This window comes from Saccostrea echinata, unplaced genomic scaffold (assembly GCF_033153115.1).
Source record: "Saccostrea echinata isolate AGI-Se365-2 ecotype Australia unplaced genomic scaffold, CSIRO_AGI_Sech_v1 ptg000002l, whole genome shotgun sequence".
Lineage (NCBI taxonomy): Eukaryota > Metazoa > Mollusca > Bivalvia > Ostreida > Ostreidae > Saccostrea > Saccostrea echinata.
The window spans coordinates 2,236,095-2,260,970 of record NW_026889751.1 but is presented as its reverse complement, the minus strand read 5'-3'; the positions used below and the strand labels follow the sequence as shown (position 1 = coordinate 2,260,970).

Genomic DNA, 24,876 nt, shown 5'->3' with positions numbered 1-24,876 from the left:
ACACCATTGCAGTTATGAGACTAAATCTTTCAAAAAATAATGATTCAGTGCTTAAATATAGCATTTCAAATAAAAGAAATCTAAAAATTGCATTTCAAAAATGATATTACTGGATATAATATTTTTTTAGGGATTAAGCAAAATTGTATGTTGTGTCATAAGAATAAATGCATTTTGCATAATTTTATGATTTTATTGCTTGTTAAATTTTGAATACCAGAAAAATGGCATTTTTTTGAGTGCAGAAAGGTCAAATAATTTGAATGTGAAGAAATTTGAAACTTTTGTTGTCACAAAGTTTAATGTGACTATTCAAGATGAAAAAAAGACTGTGTTTGTTCTAGGGATGTCAAATCGGTCAATTTTTGATAATCGGTTACTCGGACGTTTTTCTGATGGAGTACCCGGGTACTTGGTAAAAATATAAATACAAGTGTGTTAATTTTCTTGAGCCCCGTTAAGCTATATTAAACTCCAAAGCTGTTTTTATCATGTTTATAAATGTATATAAACATTGAGTCCAACGGGGATGATTTTTTGGTACTACATTTATTTATCAAATAAACACAAAAGACACAATTAATACATCAAAAATTAGAAAAAAAAATTGTTACAGTTCTTCTTTAGGATCTATTTCATCAACGCAAAAGGAGGACAATCTGTTATGCAGGTTTGTGGTGATTAGACTAGTGAAAGAGAAGGAATGGACGTTGTTGGGATCGCAAATCTAATATTATTTCATATGTTGGTTGTTTCCCCCGTATACACTAAACTTATTACGCAAACTGACTTTCAATATTTTTTGAATCTTTAATTATTTCTAAATATTTCTCAACTTTTGAAGTGGGTACCAGCATGTCCGATTTCGGTGCCGTATATTAACTTAATAATTTTAAAATGATTTGAAGATAATGGAACATATTTAAATGATGTTCACTGAAAACAATCATTGAAGCCATCCAAAAATTAAGGACCACAATAGGTGAGAACAGCTGTGTACCAGGTGATTGGTCACTAATTACTGTATACACACTGCCACAGGCGATAAGGGGTGTTTTACAGGTGTAAATGATGACACGCTAATTACCGTATGCATATTAAAGTTATTTTTTGGATAAGTTTTTGATAAAAATATGTACTTTGAAATAAGAAAAAATACACATCCGAGTAACTGAGTACCATTTTTAGTATTCGATACTCGGACGTTCGATCGAGTACCCAGTTAACTGGGTACTCGTTGACATCCCTAGTTTGTTCCCAATTTATTTGGATAAAAAATATTAAAAACTTTGAAAAATTGATTTATATGTTAGACGTAATTACAGTGCAAAAAGGTCATATTAAATGCTCCATAGCGCCAAAATAAGCACAATGACCCCCATTTGGTGTTTTGATTTTTAATTAAGCTATATGTATAGAATCTAAAAATATACTTGATAAAAAATTCTCAATACTTTTGAGAACAGGATCCAACCTCCTTAAGTCAATAATTAGCTAACCTGAGTTAACAGTAATATATAGAAAAAAAAATCTTGAAAAATCTTCTCAGGAACAACAAAGCCATGATAAGTCATATTGATATGGAAGCATCTTCAGGTAGTGTAGATTCAAGTTTTTTTTTTTCAAATCATGACCCTTGGGGGTAGGGCTGGGCCACAATGGGGGATCAAAGTTTTACATAGAAATATGTAGAAAAAAAAACTTGAAAAATCATCTTCTTCACAAGAACAGCAAAGCCATGATCAGTCATATTTATAGGGAAGCATCCCCTGATAGTGTAGATTCAGGTTTGTTCAAACTATAAACCCCAGGGATAGGATGGGGCCACAATGGGGGATCAAGTATTACATAGGAATATATAGGAAAAAATCTCAAGAACACAAAGCCATGATTGGTCTGATTGATATGGAAGCATCCTCAGGTAGTGAAGATTCAAGTTTGTTTGAATCATGACCCCTGGGGAGAGGGTGGGGCCACAATGGGGGATCAAAATTTTACATAAGAATATGTAGGAAAAAAAACTTGAAAAATGTTCTTCTTAGTGATGTTGATTTGTAAGCCACCTCAGGTAATGTAGATTTAAATTTGTTCAAATCATGACTCCTAGGGGTAGGATGGAGCCACCTCTTTATAAATCTTTCCAAGAACAGCAAAGCCATGATTAGTCATATGAATCTGGAAGCATCCTCAGATAGTTTAGATTTAAGTTTGTTCAAATCATGACACTTGGGGGTAGGATAGGGCTACATCAGGGGATTTTTACGTAAGAAAATGTAGGAAGAAAATCTGCTAATGAAAAATGACGGGCCATATTGACTCAGGTGAGCTTTGTGGCCCATGGGCCTCTTGTTGCATAATATGACCAGGGAGTGAAAAATTCATGATTTGGGGGCTTGGATGGATTCTCAATAGGAGTTTAAAGTTTGACAAAGGAATAACATTTGGGATGGTATTAGGCCAGAAAATGCATAATATTCTGCAAAGGCAATGGGTCTGGAAGGCATCTAGCTTGTTTGAAATGGCTTTTGTTACTTTCCATGATTCAGCACCAAACAGTAGGACCCCATAAATACATTACTCTTGAAAATCTTAATTTTGGTATTTACATGCTGATCTTTTCTGACCTCCAGATGTTTCACAGTGCAATATACACTCCTGTGGCTTTAGAAAGCTGAGCTAGTACATCTACCTCAGAATTCCCATCCGTGGTGATTTTGCTTCCTAGATAGACAAAGTCTGTGACCTCTTCTATTTTTACATTATTTAGGGTGATGGGTTCATCTAATTTAGTGTTGACCTTCATGATCTTAGTCTTGTTGTTGTTAATTTTCAGGCCAATCTTTCCTGCTGTTTTTGGTAGTTTTTTTTTGCATATGATGATATCTGGGAGCTAGCAGTACCATATCATCTGCAAAATCTAGGTCTTCAAGCATTTCTGGCATAGCCCAACTGATTCCTGGCTGCTTATCTTGGTGGTTTGTTGCATGATCCAGTCAATGCAGAATGTGAAGAGAAGAGGGGAGAGCAGACATCCTTGTTTTACTCCAGTCTTCAATTTAAACTCCTCTGATAGGTTTGATCCACAGATAACTCTGGCATAATGACTGAGAATTTTTTCTAAGGCTAGGCAATTAACACTGTCAAAAGCTTTTGTAAATGAAGAGCTGTACAAAAGGACTAACACCACTCCTCTATCAAAAGTTATAAAGAAAAGAAAATAGCTGTGTATAGGACACATATGTAGAATGCACCCAACCTCCATCCCAAGGGTTGCATTGAGATGGACACCAACCGGTAAAAGAGAGGAAGACCAAAAGAGACCTGTAGAAGATTGACCGAGAAAGAAATAAAAGAGACAACTGGTCAAAGCAGGTCCAGAGATGGACACAAGATAGCCCAACATGGAAGTCTCTGGTGATGGCCATATGTGGTGACAAGCATGAAGAGGACTAAGTAAGTAAGTAAAGGAATAACATAATATATAGTAAAAAAATATTTACAGATCTAAATGAAAAACTGCAGGGTCTCAGTCATGTTGACATGCCAGCATCCCCACATTGTGTAAATTTATAAAATTTTGGTCAAGTCTTTGTCGTTAAGACTTTTAAATTAGTAAGTCCTGGTTGGGGTCACAGTTACAACTGATGTGACATTTTTACACAGGGAATGCATAGATACTCCTGAGATAAGGGTGTGGCCACATAAGGGGATCAAAGTTTTAATTACAGGAATATAGATAGGAAATATCTACGTAGAGGTCAACTATACATCTACACTGGGTTAGTAAAGTAGCGAATAATGCTATTGGTACTCCCCATCTAATTTATTAAGTGACCATAGCTGCAGATCTGTAACTTGTCATTTACTAAATTAGGTGGGGAGTGCCTAAAACGTTATTCGCTACTTTACTAACCCTGTTATATGTATAGTAGCAAGTAACATATTATATGCACTCCCTTCTAATTTAGTGAGTGACTAGCTGCAGATCTGTAGCTCACTGGTCTGAAAATACTGGGATGCACAAGCACAGCAGGGTCAATGTTACTCAAGTGAGCAGGTGGACCTTCCAAGTCTCAAATGGACAAGCACAGCAGGGTCAGTATTACTCAAGTGAGCATTGTGACTCTTGATTAGTAAAGCAGTGAATGACCGCTGGTGTTTATACTTATTTACGATATCAAATCACTGCTAAGTTTGCTCCATGTCTATGGTTTACGGGATTTATCCCCCTTTTGAAATATTGAATTTCCCGCCATAGAAATATTCTTCCGGGTGTGCAGCGCCACCAACAGGAAGTTTTGGTAAAGACTAAAGTGGAAGTAGAAAACGAATGTGCCGTTCGCATGAGTCTGAAGGCAGAATGAATATGTGAAGTTATGTCATACTGCAGACGACTTTGTTTGAAAATGGTGCATTAGTCTTATTTGCAGGGCATTTGTCGCTTAGTTCAGAGCGTAAGTAAAACATCGAGATTTTTTTTTAACTCGACCTCGAACACAGCTGTTTTAACATTTGTGTTTTCTGTTTTACAAAACTTTTGGAATATTTGGTAAGTTTCAAGTCTGCTAAGAATTCATTTAAGGTTGTGGGGAAGTCACTCATTTGCTCCTTTTGTATTAATAGGTCGTAAAACAGTCAGATATACAGAACGACATTGAAGTGGGCAGGGCTATGTAAAATGCAAGTACTAGCCTAATTAGCATGATTAGAATGTGAAAAGAAAACCTCAGCTATCAGTTGTGAAGTGTCAGAAATTCAAATGAGGTAGAATTATTTAGCAGTGCAGAAGTTGAAGTGTTTATAAAGTTACTTATAAAAGACTGGCTACAAATAAGTGACACTGAGAGCTTTACTTTGCAAATGATGGCTATAAATAAGTGACAGAGGGCTTCCCTTGCAAATGACAATCTCACTATTACCATGATTAGGGCCTACAAGTATTACATATTATCAGTGATTTTGGGTAGTATGTCAGATTTTCTTATGCATCTTTGACTCTGCAGTTAGTAGTTTCTATATCTTCCTCTGATCAGGGACTCAATTCACTCAAATATATTTTTATATAATAAGAAAAAAAAATATGGCAAGTCTTGATATTGTATTGCAAAGAAATTGGTCATTAATCATTCAGAAATTAAAGACTGTGGACTACAAAGATTTTTATTCAGAAAACGAAAAGGTTGAATTTTTTTCACCAACTGGACAGAAATACATGGGCCCAAAGTATCAATGTGGTTGGTAAATCTTGTAAAGTTGGGGGCCCACTTGACCCCTGAGTTTTAAATGTTATTTGCAACCCCATAGATTTAAAAACCATCATAGGATTTATTAGAGAAAAAAAAATTTCTTTTTCTTGATTTTTTTTATTTGAAAAAAAAAAAGGTACATCTCAGGTACATTTCATCAGTTTTTTCACTGTGCTCAAGGTTTGCATTACAGGGAGGGTTTTTGATTGTTATTGGAATATCCCTGGAAAAAATTGTATTACACTGTATATCATGAGTTTACAATACATTACACATACTGCTGTAACTGCATAAATTCTACTACACAGGCAGCCTATTGTTCTAAAATTACAAAATTTTAGCAAGATAATTTTTATTTGAATTGAAGTTAAGGTCTCTCTAAATCTCTTTAAATGTAACGTTACATTTCTTTTTCAGTTTTAGGATATTTATGAAAATTGGAAAAGTTTACCGAGTTGTAACCATCAGATCTACATTTAAAAAAATGTTTAGTTTACTGTTTTAAAAATTGTTATGTTTATAACATAACTGCTGTCACAAACAAAATTTTACACCACACATGTTGCACAAATCATGCAACTAGTCCAGGATTACACAATGTCACACAATTCTGAAATGATTCAGTTTTACAGTAACAGGTACAATCGTTTTGGTGTTTGGTAATAAACCAGTAACATGAGAATAAAAGTTCTATAAGCATCTTGTTAAATCAAATAAAAACATTTCTTCCACTTAGTATGTTTCATTCATCCCTATACTCAGCTGAGTATATTTTGGTGAGAATTCAGTTAATGGGGGAAAAAGTGCAAATGTGTGTATTTTTCATTTCTTATCAATCCCTCAGATCAAAACATATCCTCTGCTCTCAAGATAAAAAGAAAACAATCCAGAAATTCCAAAGACACTTTATAGATTCTCTGCTTCCATTATAACATTGTAGAAATTATGAAAACTGCATTCACTGAGTTCTACTCCTGGTCCCAGATTACCTTGTGCTAATTAATAATTAGTGGGTAAAGATTGAGAATTCTTGGGGTACCAGGTGCGTAGGTGTACACATGGAGGGATATTGACTGTGAATCATCTGATGGGATTGTTTGGAGCCCCAGTAAGATAAGAAACTGACAGAAGGTGGATAGACACATCACACATAAGTCATCACAGGAGAACAGTAGTGGGATCAAGATCTCATTTCTGGTAGACTATCAGCTTCCCTGTCGATCTCTTCACACAGTTTTTTTTTTTCTTTCCATTTTTTCTCGTTTATAGCTTTGTTTTGTTTTTGATAATTTTTTTCGAGAGATGACAAAAAAATGAATTTTTTTTCATATATAGACATTCAAATTTCACCAATTTAATTTGAATAAACATCCTATTTAAAATCAATTATTCTGATTATATCTGATCTGCAAACAATAAACAGGAAGTTTCCTGCTCATTTGAGTAGACTAATTACCTGAAATGGAAAACATTCTTGATTCGAGGGTTAAAAGTACATATCCATGAAAAATTGATTAAGCATGGTTTGATAATTTAGATTCACTAATTCAGCATACTTTGTAGCATCATTGTTATTTGAAACCCAGCGTTCTATTGTAATATGAAACCTCTATCATCTTTGTCGACTCTTGTCAGTTTAACTGATGTTAGTAAAAAGAATATTTGTTTAATTTTGATTTTTCTACAATTCTAATCATTTTCCAGTTATTAAATACACTTGTTCAGCTTGTGATGCCCTTAGATAGCACTTTATACTTCAAGTATGTAAGATAAATTGGACACTGCGACACAAGGAAGATATGAAGTTAAATGGGGAGAAATAATTAGGAAGTTTTTTACCACAAGTATAAACTGACAATATCTTTCCTTGTTTGTGATTGTGTTGCTGTATATATGAGATGTACTGATAAAGCATCCATATGTTTTAACCAGTAGTAATACTTATAAATTTTCAGAGAGAGAGTGCAGAGTCCATAGGTTTAAACCTGATAGTACCATAGTACATATCAATGAAGTGTTGAAAGAAGAAGAAAAATTAAGGGATAATTTGGAATGATTTTAGAGTATGCTTACTGAGCAAGAACTGGTCTTTGGTTGACAGGTCAGAAAGCTGCCAACATGCTGAGGCAGATCCTTCAAACAATGACGGTTGATCCTGACCTCCTGGCCGAGTTGTCGGATGAACAGAAGGCTGTACTGTTTGTCAAAATCAGGGAGGTAAGCCATGATAAGCCAGCTTCTAATATGGTACTTAAACTAGCAAAAGTATCCAAATAATTATACTGATAATAATACATTTATACATTATGTATTAGACTTATTGTCAAGGTGAGAAAGTTGACCATATAAACATTTGCTTTGAAGTTTTATGGATTGGGTCATTTTCAGGAGCAGGTCAGGAGATATGATGAACATGAAAAGAATAATCAAATTGAGAAGATTCCTCGAAAACCGAAGAAAGGTACAATAGAACATTATAAAAATCGTAGGATGTTTCAGTTTGACTGTTGTGTGTATATTTGAAAATTTATGAAATTAAATTTAATCAGGGATAGATGTAAACTTTCAGGTCCAGTTGCCCAAAGGGCAAGTGAATGCAAACTTTGACTTGGTTACTTGAAATCTAAAAGAAAAAAAAACTTGATTCATTATTATGTCCTGCCCTAAATATGGGCATATGGTGTTTGTTATGTCCATCTCCTGTTCTTCTGTCTTTCCATTTTTCATCTGTCACATTTTACATTTAGCTCAGTTTCAAAGAAACTTTTCAAGATATGTTAACCAAAATTCATACACTGATACATATTAGAAAGAGCTATTCAACTGTGGCATTATTTTCTGACCTTAACATTTCTGTTATCCTTGATCTCACCATTCCCAATTTTGTGTTTAGTTCATTTTCAATGTAAAAGATATTTTTATAAAAACACATAAATGGATATATATTAGTGACAAATTTTCAACTGTCTCATTGTTTTCTGACCTTGACCTTCCCTATAACCATGACTTACTATTCCCTGTTTTGTGTTTAGCTTTTTTTAGGTCACCTGAGTCACTCAGGTGACCTAATGCTATATATTTTTGTCCATCGTCATGCGTTAACATTTGAATGAACATTTTTAGCTTCTTCTCAGGAACTCCTAAACCAATTTCAACCATTTTTATGCCTAGCCATGAATATGGCCGGGGCATATAGTGTTTGTCATGTCCGTCCTTCTGTCCTTCCATCACACTTTGCGTTTAGTGTTCAAAGCTCAGTTTCAAAGAAACTATCCAAGATATTTTTATCAAACTTCATATGCTGATAGATATTGATGAGGGCTATGCAACTGCATCAACATTTTTTGACCTTGATGTTTCCTTTGACCTTGATCTCACTTTTCTTAAATTAGTGTTTAGCTCTGTTTTAAAAATACCATTCAAGATAGTGTAATCAAACTTCATATGTTGATACATGCTGATGTAAGCTATTCAACTGCATCAACATTTTTTGATCTTGAACTTTCCTTTGACCTTGACCTTTGACCTCACTTTTCTTAAATTAGTATTTAGCTCAGTTTTAAAGATACCATTCAAGATATTGTAATCAAACTTCACATGTTGACACATACTGATGTAAGCTTCTCAACTGCATCAACATTTTTTGACCTTGACCTTTATTTTGACCTTGACCTCACTTTTCTTAAATTAGTGTTTTGCTCAGTTTTAATGAAATCATTCAAGATATTTTTATCAAACTTCATATGGTGCTACATACTGATGAGAGCTATTCAACTGCATCAACATTTTTTGACCTTGACCTTTCTTTTGACCTTTCTTGACCTCACTTTTCTTAAATTAGTGTCAAACTTCATATGCTGAAACATACTGGTGTAAGCTATTCAACTGCATCAATATTTTCGGACCTTGACCTTTCCTTTTACCTTGACCTCACTTTTCTCAATTTGTGTTTAACTCAGTTTTAAAGATACCATTTCATAATATTTTTTTATCAAACTTCATATGGTAATACATACTGATGTAACCTTTTCAACTGCATCAACATTTTTTGACCTTGACCTTTCCTTTGACCTTAACTTCATTTATTTTAAATTAGTGTTTAGCTCAGTTTTTTAATAAACCATTCAAAATATTTTTATCAAACTGAATATGCTGATACGTATTTGTGAGAACTATTCAACTACATCAAAAACGGTTGACCTTGAACTTTCCTGTGACCTTGACCTCACGTTTCTCAAATTTGCATTTTGCTTAATTTTAAAGAAACCATTTAAGATATATTTATGTAAGCTTATGCACTAATACAATATTTGGTAAAAATTTAGCATCTATATGCAACTTTTTAGATTTCAATTTCAATTTTAAAGAAACTATTGAAGATATTCTCATCAAATTTCATACACTAATACAAATTTTCATTTTGCATTACTAATATACCCTTGGCAGGGCATTCATGTCCTATGGACATATTTCTAGTTGATATATACCAGCTATGGGTGGGGGGGGGGGACAAAAATTGCCAATTTTATGGTCCCTTTCTCCTGTTACCTAAGGGTTGGGGCTAAATCTATCAAAATTTATGCAATCTTTAAAAATCTTCTTCTTTACTTTTGGACATCAAGCAGTCAAACTGTTGGCATGATTGTAATAAGCATTAAACCCTATTCAGATTGAGAAATTCATGGCCCTGGGTCAGGGGTACTGGTGCTAGGCCTGGGTTCTATTGATTATGTAGTGAAAGTGCATTTTTTTTTCTTTTAACAACTTCTCTGCTCCTTAGTATTAAGCAAACAAACTTAGTGCATAGTTATGAGGGTTTACAGGGTTTACTGGATTCAAAGCATTTATAAATAAACTATTGTAAGATAAAAAGTATAGAAATTTTTATCAGAAATATTCACTTGTCTGATTGGATAAGTATGTTGACACTTTCACTTGCCCAAACAGAGATTTTACTAGCCTCAGGCAAATGGACAACTGTCAATCCCTTGTTAGTTCAATTTTGATGTAAAATTGTATGAATCTCTTGGTTTCATCATTCCAGGCAAATAAACTGTTAGAGTTTATACATTTACAATAAGGTAATTCACAACAAGTATTTCACTCAAGCACTTGTCTTTGTTCAATTTCATTTAATTGCCAACATGAAGTTAAAATTACTTGTACTGGGATTAAATCAATTGTCCATCAGAGATATGATTGATATAATAAATTTTCATCAATATGTGCTGTGATTTGAATGACAGCTAGACTTCAAATGCAGGAAATTTTATAAGTGATATTTTAATATTTTGAAAAACACTAGATATCTTTGGATTTGAACAAGTATTTTAATAACAAGTGGTTTCAATTTGATGAAAATTCATGCAAAATGGAATCTTTTTGAAAGATTGTGTGTTCTGCTTACATAGATTGCAAAACTTAAAGACTTTTCAGTACTTTAAAGTTTGTTGATGTAGACAAGATAGAAGGTGAAAGTTGATGAGTTTTCATTATATCCTGGGTTATATGTGTGCTAGCTTTTATAAAAGCTGCTACTTGCAGTGGTTACCATTTTAAGTACAATCATTATTTTTGATGAATGGCCAAGTCCCTTGACTCTTGACTTAAACAAAAGAAATCTCTATGATTGGCACCAATGAATGGCAAGATACTTTCCTTGCAGAATCAAAAGTTGTGAGAGTTTTTCACTATTATCATGTCTCCACTGAAGGGGGAGGAAGATCTGCTCCATATTTATTGACCAAATACTCTGTTTTTAGCTCGCCTGAGCTGAAAGCTCAAGTGAGTTTTTCTGGTCACCCGTTGTCCGTCCGTCCATCTGTCTGTAAACTTTTCACATTTTCAACTTCTTCTCAAGAACCACTGGGCCAATTTTAACCAAAGTTGGTACAAAGCATCCTTGGGTGAATGGGAAGCTATATTGTTAAAATGAAGGGCCAAGCCCCCTATACAAGGGGAGATAATCAAGAAAAAGCAAAAACAGGGTGGGGTCATTATAAAATCTTCTTCTCAAGAACCACTGGGCCAGAAAAGCTGAAACTTGTATGGAAGCATCCTTGGTTAGTGTAGATTCTATATTGTCAAAATCATGACCCCCGGGGGTATAGTGGGGCCACAATAGGAAATCCAAGTTTTTCATTGAAATATATAGAAAAAATCTTTAGTTAATTTATAAATTGGTCAATTGCAATATTTCAGTTTAAAAAAATTACTTGAGAGTTTTAATCTGAGCAAAGAAAAGTAAACATACTGCAAAATATCTACCAACTGGTTTTGAAAATTGTATGACTGGTTACAATCTTTGACCAGTTAGTCAGTTACAGTAAAAATCGTTTATAGCAAAGTCTTGGGGACCTGCGAAATAACTTGGCTATATATCTGTAATTGGTTATATCCGTATAAGAATTTGTTAAAGTACATATAACAAACTTATAGCAATATAATTTTTTTTCCTTAAGTATAACTACCAAATGCATTTTGCGAAGAATTAAATACAAAAGTTACCTTGGAGTTCAAAAATTTTTGGATGAATTGAATTTGAAATTTAAAATTATTACAAAAATAGTGTCGTTTCAATATTTCAAAAATTGATATCTTTGAAAATTCCCTATAAAAGAGGTAAATCTCGTTATTTTTAAACTGTAGGGGACACACAATTAGTTTGCTATATCCGTAAATTCGCCATATCCAAGTTCGTTATATCTGTAAAAATTTGCAAGAAATTGTTTAGAATTTTGCCGGGGATTCCAAAAAACTTTGCTATATCCATAAATTTGCTATATCCGTGTTCGTACTAAATGAATTTTACTGTAACTGGTTAATTGTTGCCATCCCTAATATATGTATTTATAAATATATGATTCATGCTTCAATGCATTATGATCTTTTCAATTCAGATCATCTCTTACATTAACATTGATTGATAGAATTTGGTCTATATCCACAAATTAAAAAGAAAGGTGGTTTTTTGCACTGTAGGCAGCAAGAAGGAGACAACTGCATGTTTTATATAGAGACCAAACACCACACATCTAGAACTCTAGAATTCTGTGCAATGAACTGTCACCTGAACTATGTGTGCATCAGAAACAACACAAACACTCTAAAACTGCAGATAGATTATTAACTTGACACTGCTTGTCTAAATTTGTTTTGTCTCCTTGCTTATTTAGCTTTTAAGGGGAATGTCCCTCTAATAAAAGAGATAACTTCCAAAGAAAATATTCCAAAAATATCCAAAAGGTCATTTTATCAGGTTCTAGTTATTATTTTTTTTACATCATAATTATACCTGTTGGTCATTATACTTTGATTTCATGTAAAGACATAGAAAGAAAAGGAAGACTGTTTAAAATTGCAAATGAGAGTATTGTAATTTTATTAACTAAATATTTGAAATATTAATTATTTGTCTTTGGAGTAGGAAAGAAGATGGTGGAATTTCTGCAGGGTAAGGATGGAAAGGAGTGGGTATGGGTCATGGGGGAACACAAGAATGACAAGTCTATTGAGGAGTTGATTGAACTGGAATGGCAGGAGAAGGCCCTCAAAGAAGCAGAGCGAGAGATTGAGGAAATCAGGTAAGATTTACAGGTGTGAAGAATCAGAGAGGGAGGAGAGGGGAGCAGCAGAAGGAATCAGAGAAAGGGGGAGGGGCAGAGAAAGAGAGAAAAAGAGGGAATAACATGTAAATGTATGTATAATTCTGGAAGTACGTATATGAGACAGTCTTGATAGTTCAGGCCCTGACAAATTAGATTCAAAAGTATTCAATGGTAAATTCAACAATTCAAATGTAATGTATAAATTGAAAGAATTTCTCATATTCTGGTATAATTTGGACCAGAATATCAACTTAAATTTGAAATCATGGAAATGTTAAATAATACATGTACATGTATATTGATTGAAATGTTTTTCAGTCACTGAATTTGAATGTTAATGTTTTTTTGATGTATACAGGAGGAGAGAAGAAGCAGAAATAGCTAAAAGATTGGAAGAAGAAAAAGAAAAACTGGAAATGGAACAAAAACATAAAGAAGAAGAACTTAGGTTTACTGTCTAGGAAATATTTATTATTCTTTATAATGTGCCCTGCATTAAAATACAAGTGTCCTATAGTAATCACCATCTCCTGTTAGTTGGTTTGTCCATTTGTTGTGCCATGGAATAACTTGAGTATCTTTCAATCATTAGATTTCTTTTTTATGACATAGGTGGAAGATGGTTAGAAAAAGATTTTGATAAGCTTTGACTTCACTTGGTCAAAGATCAAGGTCAAAAATCAAGATAATTGCATTGATTATTTCACATAACTCAACAATAATTATAAAATACAAACTTTACATGTACTTGTAACATAAAAACATTATTGATCAGGAAAAACTTCTTTCAAAGCTACTATAAATCAAGTTTTTTTTGTCTATAAAACTGAAATATTTTCTCTGAATGCTGTCTTTGTTGAGAACAGATATTTAAGATCAGTTTAATATTCTATGTGGCTCAAGAACTTGAGTTTACTTGTTCACTTTATGAGAAGCTTACAAAGTCTGAGACATCTTGCTCAAAGGTCAAATTCAAAAAATTATGATAATTGACATAAAACACATATGACTGTGTCCATTGTTTTTGTTAAGGGTTGCAAACATACATTGAATTTGTTAACAAGAAAAAAAATGGACATTGAAAGTTTTTGTAGGTAAAGCTAGCTCTGAAATTTGGTATTTGATCAATATTAGGATAAAAACCATCATGTCTGTGTTGATAGTTAGTCTTTGCAAATTATTTATTACATAATGAATCACTTTGATCCCTGAAATGAAGCAAATTGTTTGAAACAAAATAAATATCACATTATATATAGTGTACTACTCCAACAGAAAACAGAGGGAAGAAGCAGAATTATATGCATCATTGAAGCAGGCAAGAGAAGTGGCCAGAAAGTTAGAGGAAGAAAAACAGAAGGCCGAGGAAGAGGAAAAGATTAGAGTGGAACAACTACGGGTAAAGATCATCATTATTATGATATTATCATTATTATACTTCATCTGAAAATCAGTTCCTTATTGAATCGCTGATTCTGTCAAGGACATTAAAATAAAAAATTGCAACAAACTGTCAATATATATATATACATGTACCAATCTTTGCTTATTGCATACAATGTATATTTCTTATTGTCTAGTTTTGTGTGAAGTTAAAACCATTGTTTACTCAGTGCATCATTTCTTACAAACTACAAAAAATTTAGTAAGAAATCACATTTATCCTTTCCATGGGAGTCCATTAAACAAATCTTTCAAAGATGAACATCTTATCTGACAGTGACTTTCACTGTATACATATAACTTTTCTATCTGCTTTTGTATCTTTGAGAATGTATAAGAATGCTTACATTTTATCCCTTGTAATGCAGCAGAAAGCGTGCCGGAGTTGTCAAGATTTAGATGATATGGAGGTATTGTGAATTTGGTGCATGAGGATTGAGATTTTGTAGGATATTATTGACTTTGTCTTGTGTCAGATTAGTCATCTAAAGCTTGCTGTGAGAGTTCTCTCCCTTTAGCTTTGCAATAAATATTCATTAACATTCTTCCCAATAACAAGTCATTTCTATAGAAATATATTTTTTTTACTTAGATGACTAAGACTGTTTTCATGTATCCCCATGCATGCACTGTACTCTGATTTTTTAAAAATTTAAATCAATACCTTTTATGGTGTATTTGTGAAATAATGTACATGTTACATGTAGTTTTATTAGTAGACAATGTGAATTAATGTGTGTAGTTTTTGTCTACTAAGTGTATACAAGTTAATTCCAGTAACTGTTGTGGTTTTGCCAAATAATGTACTTAAATAAACTGGTGGATTTAGAGCCCCCCATCCCCCCTTTGTGACCAAAAATATACATATTAATATTAAGAAATCAATTTTTTGTTGTGAGATATTGTATTTGTTATATGTCCCCTTGACCCTTAACCTGTTGCCCCCCTCCCCTTTTCAAGAATCCTGGATTTGCCACTGAATATTAATTTCCCAGGAAAATAAAAATGCTTCAGCTTACTATGAAGTCATAGATGTAAATGGCATTTATTTTATGGATATTTTAAATTTAATTTTAGTTGCAGATTTTATTTTTAAATAATAACAATCATGTGTGGTTTGTTTTTATTACCCTTTCTTATTTTTGCCTTCACTTTGATTTACAATGGCTGATACATGTAGATTTAAAATGGTTTTGTGGCTTGGAAATGTTTGTCCTGCATCATAATAGCTTACATGTATAAACTATTTTACATTTTAAGTTAGTATCTGTGAAACTTTTATGCAGAATACTTATTCAAAAAGTGTACTTTAACTATTAGTTATAAACACCAGAGGCAATAAATAACAGATTCACAACTCCGTAATAAACATGTTCGCTTACTAAAGTATGTGACAGTCCCAGCAATTACTCTTTATTAGTTTTGTGTTTGGATCTAAAGAGAGATTAATATTAGGTAATTTTATTAAATAAGGTTGTATGAATTTTAAAGTTTTAAAGTTTGGTTGTTAAAAACAAGTAGGCAAATTAAAGTGGTTTATGGTCAGAAGTTGGTGAAATCTTGTAGGCATTGCCAACCATGGGTCACCTGTTGGTATTTCAGATTTCTCCTTTGTTTCTGTATGAAATGAACAAAACTTACAAAATAATAAAATTCTGAATAGTTTGTTGATTTGAATTTAGATGTTTTACTTCATTATATTTGAAAATTTAAAAAAAATTTTGAGATTTAAACAATGCAAGATTTGAAAAAGTAAACAATAAGGACCTATAAGTCTCATGAGATCATGACTAGTAGTGAATTTCTGTTATTTATTTCTCTGTAAACACCAAGTTTAAAATTGATACATATACTATATTTTAATATTTATTTATATGTGTTTTGATAATTTAAAAAATACACTATACAGTTTATAAACCCCCAGGAGATCCGAATTCATGACATTTTATCCCTTTCCAATTAAGATCAGCTTATATATAAATATAAACTACATTGTTACAAAGACATGTATATAGATGACTTTCTTATTGTTTTTTTTTTTTGTATATTTTTAGCATAGGATTGCAGAGGATAAGAGACAATCTTTGGAGAGGTTAGTGAAGAAGAAAAATCGTCGTAGTTCTGAAATCTTCACAGAGTACATGAGTAAGAGGGAAGAGATGGAGAAAATAGCAGAACAGAATTTAAAAGAAGTGGAATCAAACTGGCAGGAACAGGGTATGTCATAGAAATAGCAGATAAAATGGGGTATACTGCTTTATATATAAGACAGGATATTGGTTAGTGGGTACAATGCCTAGAAACTCAATTTGATATACAGGTGTATTAAAGTTTTACAGTCATTAATTCTAGAGTGCAATATGCCGATAGACTCAGTTTTCTTTTTGATAAGAGAGTTATAACAGGGATGTGCAATTAGCATCGCCCGACGCCCAGTGCTACCATTTTTTGGGGTCGGGCTAGTAGTTTTCTGAACGGAGGTAGCCCCTTGGGCTAGTAAAAATTAAAACTATTAACGTAAAACATGAAAATCACTATCGGTATTTCCACTCATTTTTTGCTATTAAATTCCCAACCAATGAAATATTTCCAGGCAGCATGCTCCTCTAGTTCATAAATCTCCATAATCTTATCCATTTTGCAATACTACCTGCCTTATATACTTCCAAAAAACGATCGTTTTTTTTCTAATCCGAATTTCCTCCATTCCTCTGTTTATAGTAAATACATGCAGATATCTCATTAAATTATTTGCGATCACTCAATCAAATGAAAGATAAATGTTATGTGCTTTACACGTAATATATTTGTGAGAATTTAACTTTGATTTTAAAAAGAATGACATTAAAGCCCTGACTTTTTCAACAATAAACTATTTTTTTCAATATTAGTTGTTATTCCCCCTACGTTTGGGCAAGTAACTTTTTACTTGGGGCTAGTAACTTTATTGCTGCCACTAGCCCGTGGGCTAGTGCTTAATTTCTGTAATTGCACACCCCTGTATAAACTGATTAGGAATAATTTTGATCTTTAAAAAGTGTAAGTTTTTGAATATTATAAGAAAATGGTTCCTTTTTTCCAGAAAAGAAAGCCAAAAAGGCAGAGGAGGAAGTAAAAGAGCTGGCCAGGCGAGCAAGGATCGAGTACCAGAACTCACTAAAACTCGGCATGAATGTTCTAAATGCTGTATCAGCATTCTCAGGGAATGGAACCAATACTAAGCCTCCTGTACCTCCCAAGTATGTTGTATACACAAAACCCTTAAATGTCACAAGTGTGTCCTATAAACCAAATCCCCCAAACCTCTTATCGTAAGTGTTTCCTATACACAAAGTATCCCTAAACCTTCCCAGTATGTCCTTTGCATAAAGGCCCCCAAACTTCTCAAAGTTTCTTTACACAGTGCTCTCCAAAACCTTTCCAGTAAGTTGTATGCACAAAGGTCCCCAAAATTCTCTTAAGGTGTCCTATACATAGAGCTCCCCAAAACCTCCCAATGTTCAATGCACAACCTCCTCCCCCACAACCTAATAAATGTGTCCTGCTCACTAAGCTCCCTAAAACCTTCCAAAAATGTCCTTCACAAAAACTCCCTAAAACCTCTGGAGCAGACACATTTTTAAGCCCACCTGAGTTGTAAGCTCAAGTGAATTTTTCTGATCACCTGTTGTTCAGCGTCCATCTGTCTGTAAATAATACCCATTTTAGACTTCTTAAGAACCACGGGGCCAATTTTAATCGAAGGCACAAATCATCCTTAGGTAAAAGGGATTCAAAATTTTTCAAAAGAAAGGCCAAGATAATCAAGGAAAGGCAAAAATAGGGTGGGGTTATTTAAATAAATTTTCTCAAGAACCACAGGGCCAGAAAACCTGGCGCGGGGGGGGAGGGGGGCATAAGTTTCTCAAGAACCACTGTGCCAGAAAGTTGAAACTTAATGAATGCTCCATTACAAAGTATAAATTCAAGTGATGTAGATTCTAGTTTGTTCAGTTCATGACCCCAGGGGTAGGGTAGGGCCACAATAGGCAATCAAAGTTTTTCTTTAGAATATATAGGAAAAATAAAAATCTTCTCCTTAAGAATTGGCCTTGATTAGTTATATTTATATTGAAGCATCTTCAGGTAGTGTAGATTCAAGTTTGTTCCAGTCACAACCCCAGGGCAAGTGTAGGACCACAATGGGGGCACAATCAAAATTTTTCATAGGAATATATAGGAAGAATCTAAAAATCTTCTCAAGAACAGTAAAGCCATGATTACATATTAGGGATATATAGGAATATTCTTTCAAAATCTTCTTCTCAAGAATAGCATAGTCATGAAGTCAGGATTATTCATATTTATATTGACACATGCTGAGGTAGTGTACATTCAAACCTTGTTCAAATCATGATGCCCAAGGGTTAGGTAGGGCCACAACAGGCAATCAAAATTTTACATAGGAATATATAGGAAGAATCTTTAAAATTCTTCTCAAGAACAGCAAAGCCATGATTAGTGATATATATATATATATATATATATATATATATATATATATATATATATATATATATGGAAGCATCCTCAGGTAGTGTAGATTCAAATTTGTTAAAATCATGACCCCGGGATGTAGGATGGGACCACAGTGGGTGATCAATGTTTTACAAAGAAATATGTAGGAAAAATCTTGTCCTCAAGAACAAAAGCCATGATTGGTCATTTGATATGGAGGCATCCTCAGGTAATGTAGATTCAAGCTAGTTCTAATCATGGCCCCCTGGGTAGGGCGGGGCCACAATAAAAGATCAAACTTTAACATAGAAATAGATAGGGAAAATCTGTAAAAAAAAAAAAATTAAAGCCATGATTAGTCATATAAATATGGAAGCATCTTCAGTTAGAATAGATTCAAGTTTGTTCAAATCATGACCCTTTCCCCAGCCCCTCCTGGGGTAGATAGGGACACTTACATTTTAAACATTTTTCAATACTGAACTGATTTCTGCTTATCTCTAGCCAAAATGTTCAAGTGAGCAATGTGACTCATGGGCCTCTTTTTATATTGTGCAAACTATCAGCATTTCCAGGCAAAATTACAGTAAACTGATATCTGTACACATGGAATTGTTGCCCTTGTTTTTCCTTTTCTCTCTCTCTATTTTTAGCTCTTCTGAGCCAAAGGCTCAAAGAGCTAATGCTATGGTCAATTTGTGCAGTGTGCATAAACTTTTTAGAATATGGGCCATAACTCAAGAACTCCTTGGCTAATTATTGTCAAATTTGTCACAGGGTGTCCTTGGTCCAAGGGCTTTCGTTTGTACTAAAAGTAGGGTTATGACCCTTAAACAAGGGGAGATAATTAGGAAAATAGAAACAAAAGTACTGGTTGCTAAAAAAATCTTCTTCTCAAGAACCACTGGGCAGATTATCACCAAACTTACACAAAAGGATGAGGATGTGTTGTAGATTAAAATTTCACGGGTATTTACCTTGGAGCAAAGGGCATGGTCTCAAGGTCACTTCAAAGTTGACCAAAAATTAAAATTTTATCAAAATGTTGATGTTTTGCTTACTATAAGGACTAAGATCATCAAATCTTTTTCAGTTGATGCATCTAAGGACCTCATATCATGTTGACTCAAAAGTAGTTCACAACGTATTTTTAAAATTTTGCAGCCATTCTTTTTCAAAATGATTTAGAGGCATATTTTAAACAATTTAAGGCCTATGAACATCAAACTTTGTCAGTTGATGTATCTTGGGTCCTCGGAGTACGTCGACTAAAAAGTAGGTCACCTTGACCTACTTTTTGAATTTTATGCCTAATCTTTTTCAAAACAATTAAGGTCATTAATTCGAATACTAAGAGGTTTAGTATCGTTAAATCTTGTAAGATGATGCATCTTGGGGCCATAAAACATATTTATTAAAAAGTAGGTCACCGTGACCTACTTTTTGAACTTTGCAGGCATTGGATTTCAAAGCGTTTTAGAGGCATAATTGGACATTTTAAGGCCTATGATCATAAAACTTTGTACTTAGTTGATGCATCTTGGGTCCTTGGAGTACGACAACTGAAAAGTAGGTCACCGTGACCTACTTTTGAAATTTTATGGCTGTATTTAATATTTCCAGGTACTATTTGGCTTAGAATCATCAAAATTTGTCAGTTAATATATCTTGGGTCTTCGGAGTAGGTAGACTGAAAAGTAGGTCACCTTGACCTTTTCAATTTATATGACTATAATTATTTCGGGTACTAATTGGCTTAGAATCATCAAACTTTGTCAGTTGATGCTTCTTGGGTCTTCTGAGAAGGTTGACTGAAAAGCAGGTCACCATGACCTACTTTTAAAATTTATGGCTTTAATTAGATATTTCATGTACTAATTGGCTTAGAATCATCAAACTTTGTCAGTTGATGCATCTTGGGTCCGCAGAGTTAGTTGAATGTAAAGGAGGTCACTGTGACCTATTTTTGAAAATTTTCGGCTTTATTTAAATATATCAGGTACTTAATGGCTTAGAATCATCAAACTTTGTCAGTTGATGCATCTTGGGTCCTCAAAGTATGTCATCTGAAAAGTAGGTCACTGTGAGAATACATATATTCATATATTCTTTCTATCATAAAACAGAAGCGAGGAGTTGAGGAAAAGTATGGCAAAAGTTATCAATAAGAGGCCACCACGACCTCCTAACAAACAGGCTGTGATTGAATGGTTCCTAGAGGAGGAGAGGCCCAAAGGAGTGGGAACAGATCTGAACACAGGAAAAGTGGCCGCATGGTTTCACGGTAAATTACCATAGGATATTTCTTAGAATATCACGATGAAGTAATGTTGAAAATACTACTTCAGCATAGATTTCCAAGGAATCTTAGCTACATTAATACATCCTACCTTGCATCTCCTCCAGAATTTTGTGAAACACAGAACATTTTTTTTTCTTATTGATTGTGGGTTAAGTTTGAAAAAAAAAATGTGTAAAATCCTTATTTTATAATTTTTAGGGGTGATATCTAGGCTAGAGGCAGAAAACTATTTACTCAATATGACCCTTGGTAGTTTTCTGGTGCGAGTGAGTGAGAGAGTGTGGGGCTACACAATTTCCTACCGAGCAGAAGATCGCTGTAAACACTTCCTTATTGATACCTCAGACCAAGGATATCAGTTCTTTGGAGCCAATCAACTAGTTCATAGAAGTCTAGCAGAATTAATCAACTTCCACAAGGTATGTTTGGCTTGACAACCAGTCTGTTGAATTTCTTCTCAAGATGTATGGTTTCATTGTGGTAATAATCTCACAGATTTTGATAAACATGCAGAATAATGCTCTCTGGTTGTGATAGATATAGTGGTAAGATGAATCTTAGCAAATGAAAGTCTTAATTTACATACCATTATCAGCATCATAACCGTAATGCTTGGAAGAAAAAAAAATGCTGTTCGTAATTGCTGCTTTATTTTAAATGCCCGTTGTTTGACACATTTCAGAGTAACCCTATCACAGTGACAGGAGGTGAACTATTACGGACCCCTGTGGGACAAATTAAAGAGCCGCCTGATTATCAGGAGCTAATGAGGCCACGTATAACAGAAAGTACTGCATTATAACAAAAAAAACCAACATAACTCTAGATAAATCAGAAGAAATTTACCTTACCAACTGAATAGAAACCACAGAATTGTAGATAAAGAAAACAGCATGGCATTATCAACAAAACCAGTTGCCTACTTGTTAAGAGCAAAGCTTTAGGTAGACCACCATAACTTGTGACTCTATACAGTTACTTCAGGGTACTGAAAGATATTAAAACAATTGTTCAAGTTCACAATGTTGTTCACATAATCAAATTTGCTGCAATACTTGCTCACATTTTTATTGCCTGGACAAAGAGATGATACTGTAGAAGTACTTTTTTCCATGTGGTATTAATTTATGTATGTACATGTACGTGGTCACATATTTTCTACGGAAATTTGCCCCAGCATACTAAAGTATTTTGAAGGCATGTAGAGGCAATCTATCTGAGAAATACACACAGTATCCTGCCCGTGGATTGAACAGAAATTGTGATTCCATGAAATTATACCGGTATGTATGACCCCATGGAAAAAAGTATGTTTACTTCGAGTAATTTTCCCTTTTTTTATTTTTCTACATTTTGTGACCTGGATCAGTTTAGACATTTATAGGTTGTAGTTTTTACAGCAGAGCTGTATTAGAATAGTTTACTGCTATCATGCACAGTATTTTGATTATAATTTTATCCAATTTTTAATTTGACATGGATTTCTAGTATGCTTGTGCAGTCCCATTATTTTATGTCACATATATATTGCAGATTTTTGTAGAAAAGATCTGTCAAATCTGCATAATGAATTTAAACTACTGGAAAATATGATTTGTTTGATACAATTTTTTGCTCATTTGCCTCATTGGGGTCTTGGATCCACAAGGAGATTTTGAGATTCAAGTAAGGATATAAGCTGTTAGGATTTTACATGTGTTTGTACAATCATGGCAATAATAACAAATCAAGTTTGAATGTATTTATGCTTTTTTTTATACAAATCCATATGTTATTACCGAGTCGTATAGAAGTAAATAATACATTTGATAACATTTGATACATGTAGTGTTTATTAAGTATTTACATGCACATTTTTACATTTTAAAAAATCAAAAATTGAAAATTTGATCAGAATTTTAGGCTGGTAATTTGGACATCAAATCACACATAAATGCAATATCATTTCTTGCATTTTAATATCAGGAGACTTAAGTTCTGCTCACTTTATATTTGTAAACAATTCCTAAATATTCTGTGGTGTGAAAAACACCATAAACAATGATTTGTTGTAAAACATGCTTTTTTCCCCTTAAGTCTTTGTGACTATATGTGTAATATATTGACAAAAAAGTCAAAAATGGTTGTTTTTCCAGATATTATACATATAACTCCATAAAAAAATGTATGAAGTTGTTGGCTGGTAACCCAGATTGATCAAATTTGAGAAATATTTTTATAATTGTCTTCAGGCGAATCCGAGATGAAGTGCCCACCATGTTTTTTCTCATATTGTTGGTGTTCCATATTGTGTACAGGTTATAAGTGCTGTTATTCTATTTTAAGTGTATATACTTTATATAAGGTTGTATCTAATTATATCTCCATATCATTTTATATACATATTAATATGATCATTATTTTAACAGAACTTGGTCACATTCTCTTTGTGCAGTGCATTGTTTTTCATTTATTAGTACTGTATGAAATACTATAAATAATTTCAAGAGGATTAATGATTCGTCATTTAAATGTGTTTTTATGCTAATTAACATCCTCGCAAGCCAGGGGTCCTGAGTCAACACGTTGCCGTTGGACCCCTGGCATATTTCATTCAATATTCGTGGGCTTGCTTCTCTCATTGAGAAGCACCAATCAAATTAAAGTTTTCATAGGTAGTTAGATAAGGATTCAGTTGACACCTCAAATGCACGTGTTACAAGTTGTTTATCATAGAATGGCTTAATGTGATTGGTTGAGAGATATGAAAAACAATCAAGATTTGTAATTTTTCCGAAAGATGTCGCTACAGTCAGCTCACAAATATTGAATGAAATATGCCAGGGGTCCAACGGCAACGTGTTGACTCAAGACCCCTGGCTAATTAAATGCTATTCTTGAATTTTTATGCCAATTAAAAACTTTATTCTCAATTTTCCAAACTTATAAACAAATATGCCAAGTTAACAATTGAACTTTTGTTATAATTGTTTTTAATAATCAAGTTTTATGAGCCAGTACTCGTTTCCAAATTTTCTGTTGGTGAACTAAGTGAAGTAAAAAGTGTGCATAAAAGTGTTTAAAGGTTGTGAACTTTTTTGTTCATAATTGTTGAAGTTCATTGCAATTTATTTTGGTGAGGCAACTCCATTTGTTCATGTTTTACTGTCAATAATTGCTGAAGATGGTAAAACAGCAAGAGTTAATTCCCTTCTTTATGATTCTTTGTGTTTTATATTTTAGAGTGGCATCTATTGAAATGTTTTTATTTAATTCTGAAGGATTACATCTAGTCATTAATTTTTTTCCTTACATTTTATATTTAACACTTTTTCTTCTGTAATAATTGTACATATTAAATGGAGCTTAATTCACACCCTAGTCCATCATATTCAGCGTATGGTTCAGTCTTGGAAAGTTTCATTTTTTTTTTCTTTTTTTGAATTGCATTAGGAGTAACTGGAGTATTTTCTTTGAATGAAAGAGAATTTTTATGCTGCTGGGCATGTGAATTGGAACTAGGTATTCTCATATTTTTGATTATTCATGTTATTTTTGCTTAAAATCTTTTGTAAAGTGAATTTATTTGCCCTTTACAAACAATAAATATGTACTGATAATAAAAATTGACTCGAGTTTTAAAACACAATATTTACTGTAAAGAATGTTCAACAAATATGGATATTCTGTAATACATGTATTGAATTGATAAATGAAGAGAGGGTATATAGATTATAAGTTTTCAACTTTTACCGAGTGTGTCTCTTTCTGACGAGAATTTATTCTTAGCCTTAACCTTTAA

At 33.3% G+C, this 24,876-nt stretch overlaps 1 protein-coding gene across 2 annotated transcripts; it reads left to right on the top strand.

The window, feature by feature from the left end:
- Positions 1-4,287: 4,287 nt before the first annotated feature.
- On the top strand, positions 4,288-24,714 carry LOC133205051 (SH2 domain-containing protein 4B-like). 2 transcript variants are annotated; one of them, XM_061340796.1, is made up of 12 exons: positions 4,288-4,454; positions 7,348-7,463; positions 7,635-7,707; positions 12,673-12,829; positions 13,212-13,301; positions 14,129-14,252; positions 14,665-14,706; positions 16,351-16,513; positions 17,379-17,535; positions 20,920-21,077; positions 21,294-21,514; positions 21,778-24,714. In XM_061340796.1, exons 2-12 carry the CDS (start codon positions 7,365-7,367, stop codon positions 21,895-21,897), a joined length of 1,404 nt encoding a protein of 467 aa, XP_061196780.1. In that variant the 5' UTR covers positions 4,288-4,454; positions 7,348-7,364; the 3' UTR covers positions 21,898-24,714. The 2 variants fall into 2 exon arrangements, with proteins under 2 accessions (XP_061196780.1, XP_061196788.1); XM_061340804.1 differs by lacking the exon at positions 14,665-14,706.
- The last annotated feature ends 162 nt before the right edge of the window (positions 24,715-24,876 follow it).

Coding starts and splice junctions, on each gene's coding strand:
- LOC133205051 (XM_061340796.1), top strand. CDS start 7,365: ATGCTGAGGCAGATCCTTCAAACAATGACGGTTGATCCTGACCTCCTG. Junction 7,708..12,672: donor TCCTCGAAAACCGAAGAAAG/GTACAATAGAAC, acceptor TCTTTGGAGTAG/GAAAGAAGATGGTGGAATTT. Junction 21,515..21,777: donor AATTAATCAACTTCCACAAG/GTATGTTTGGCT, acceptor GACACATTTCAG/AGTAACCCTATCACAGTGAC.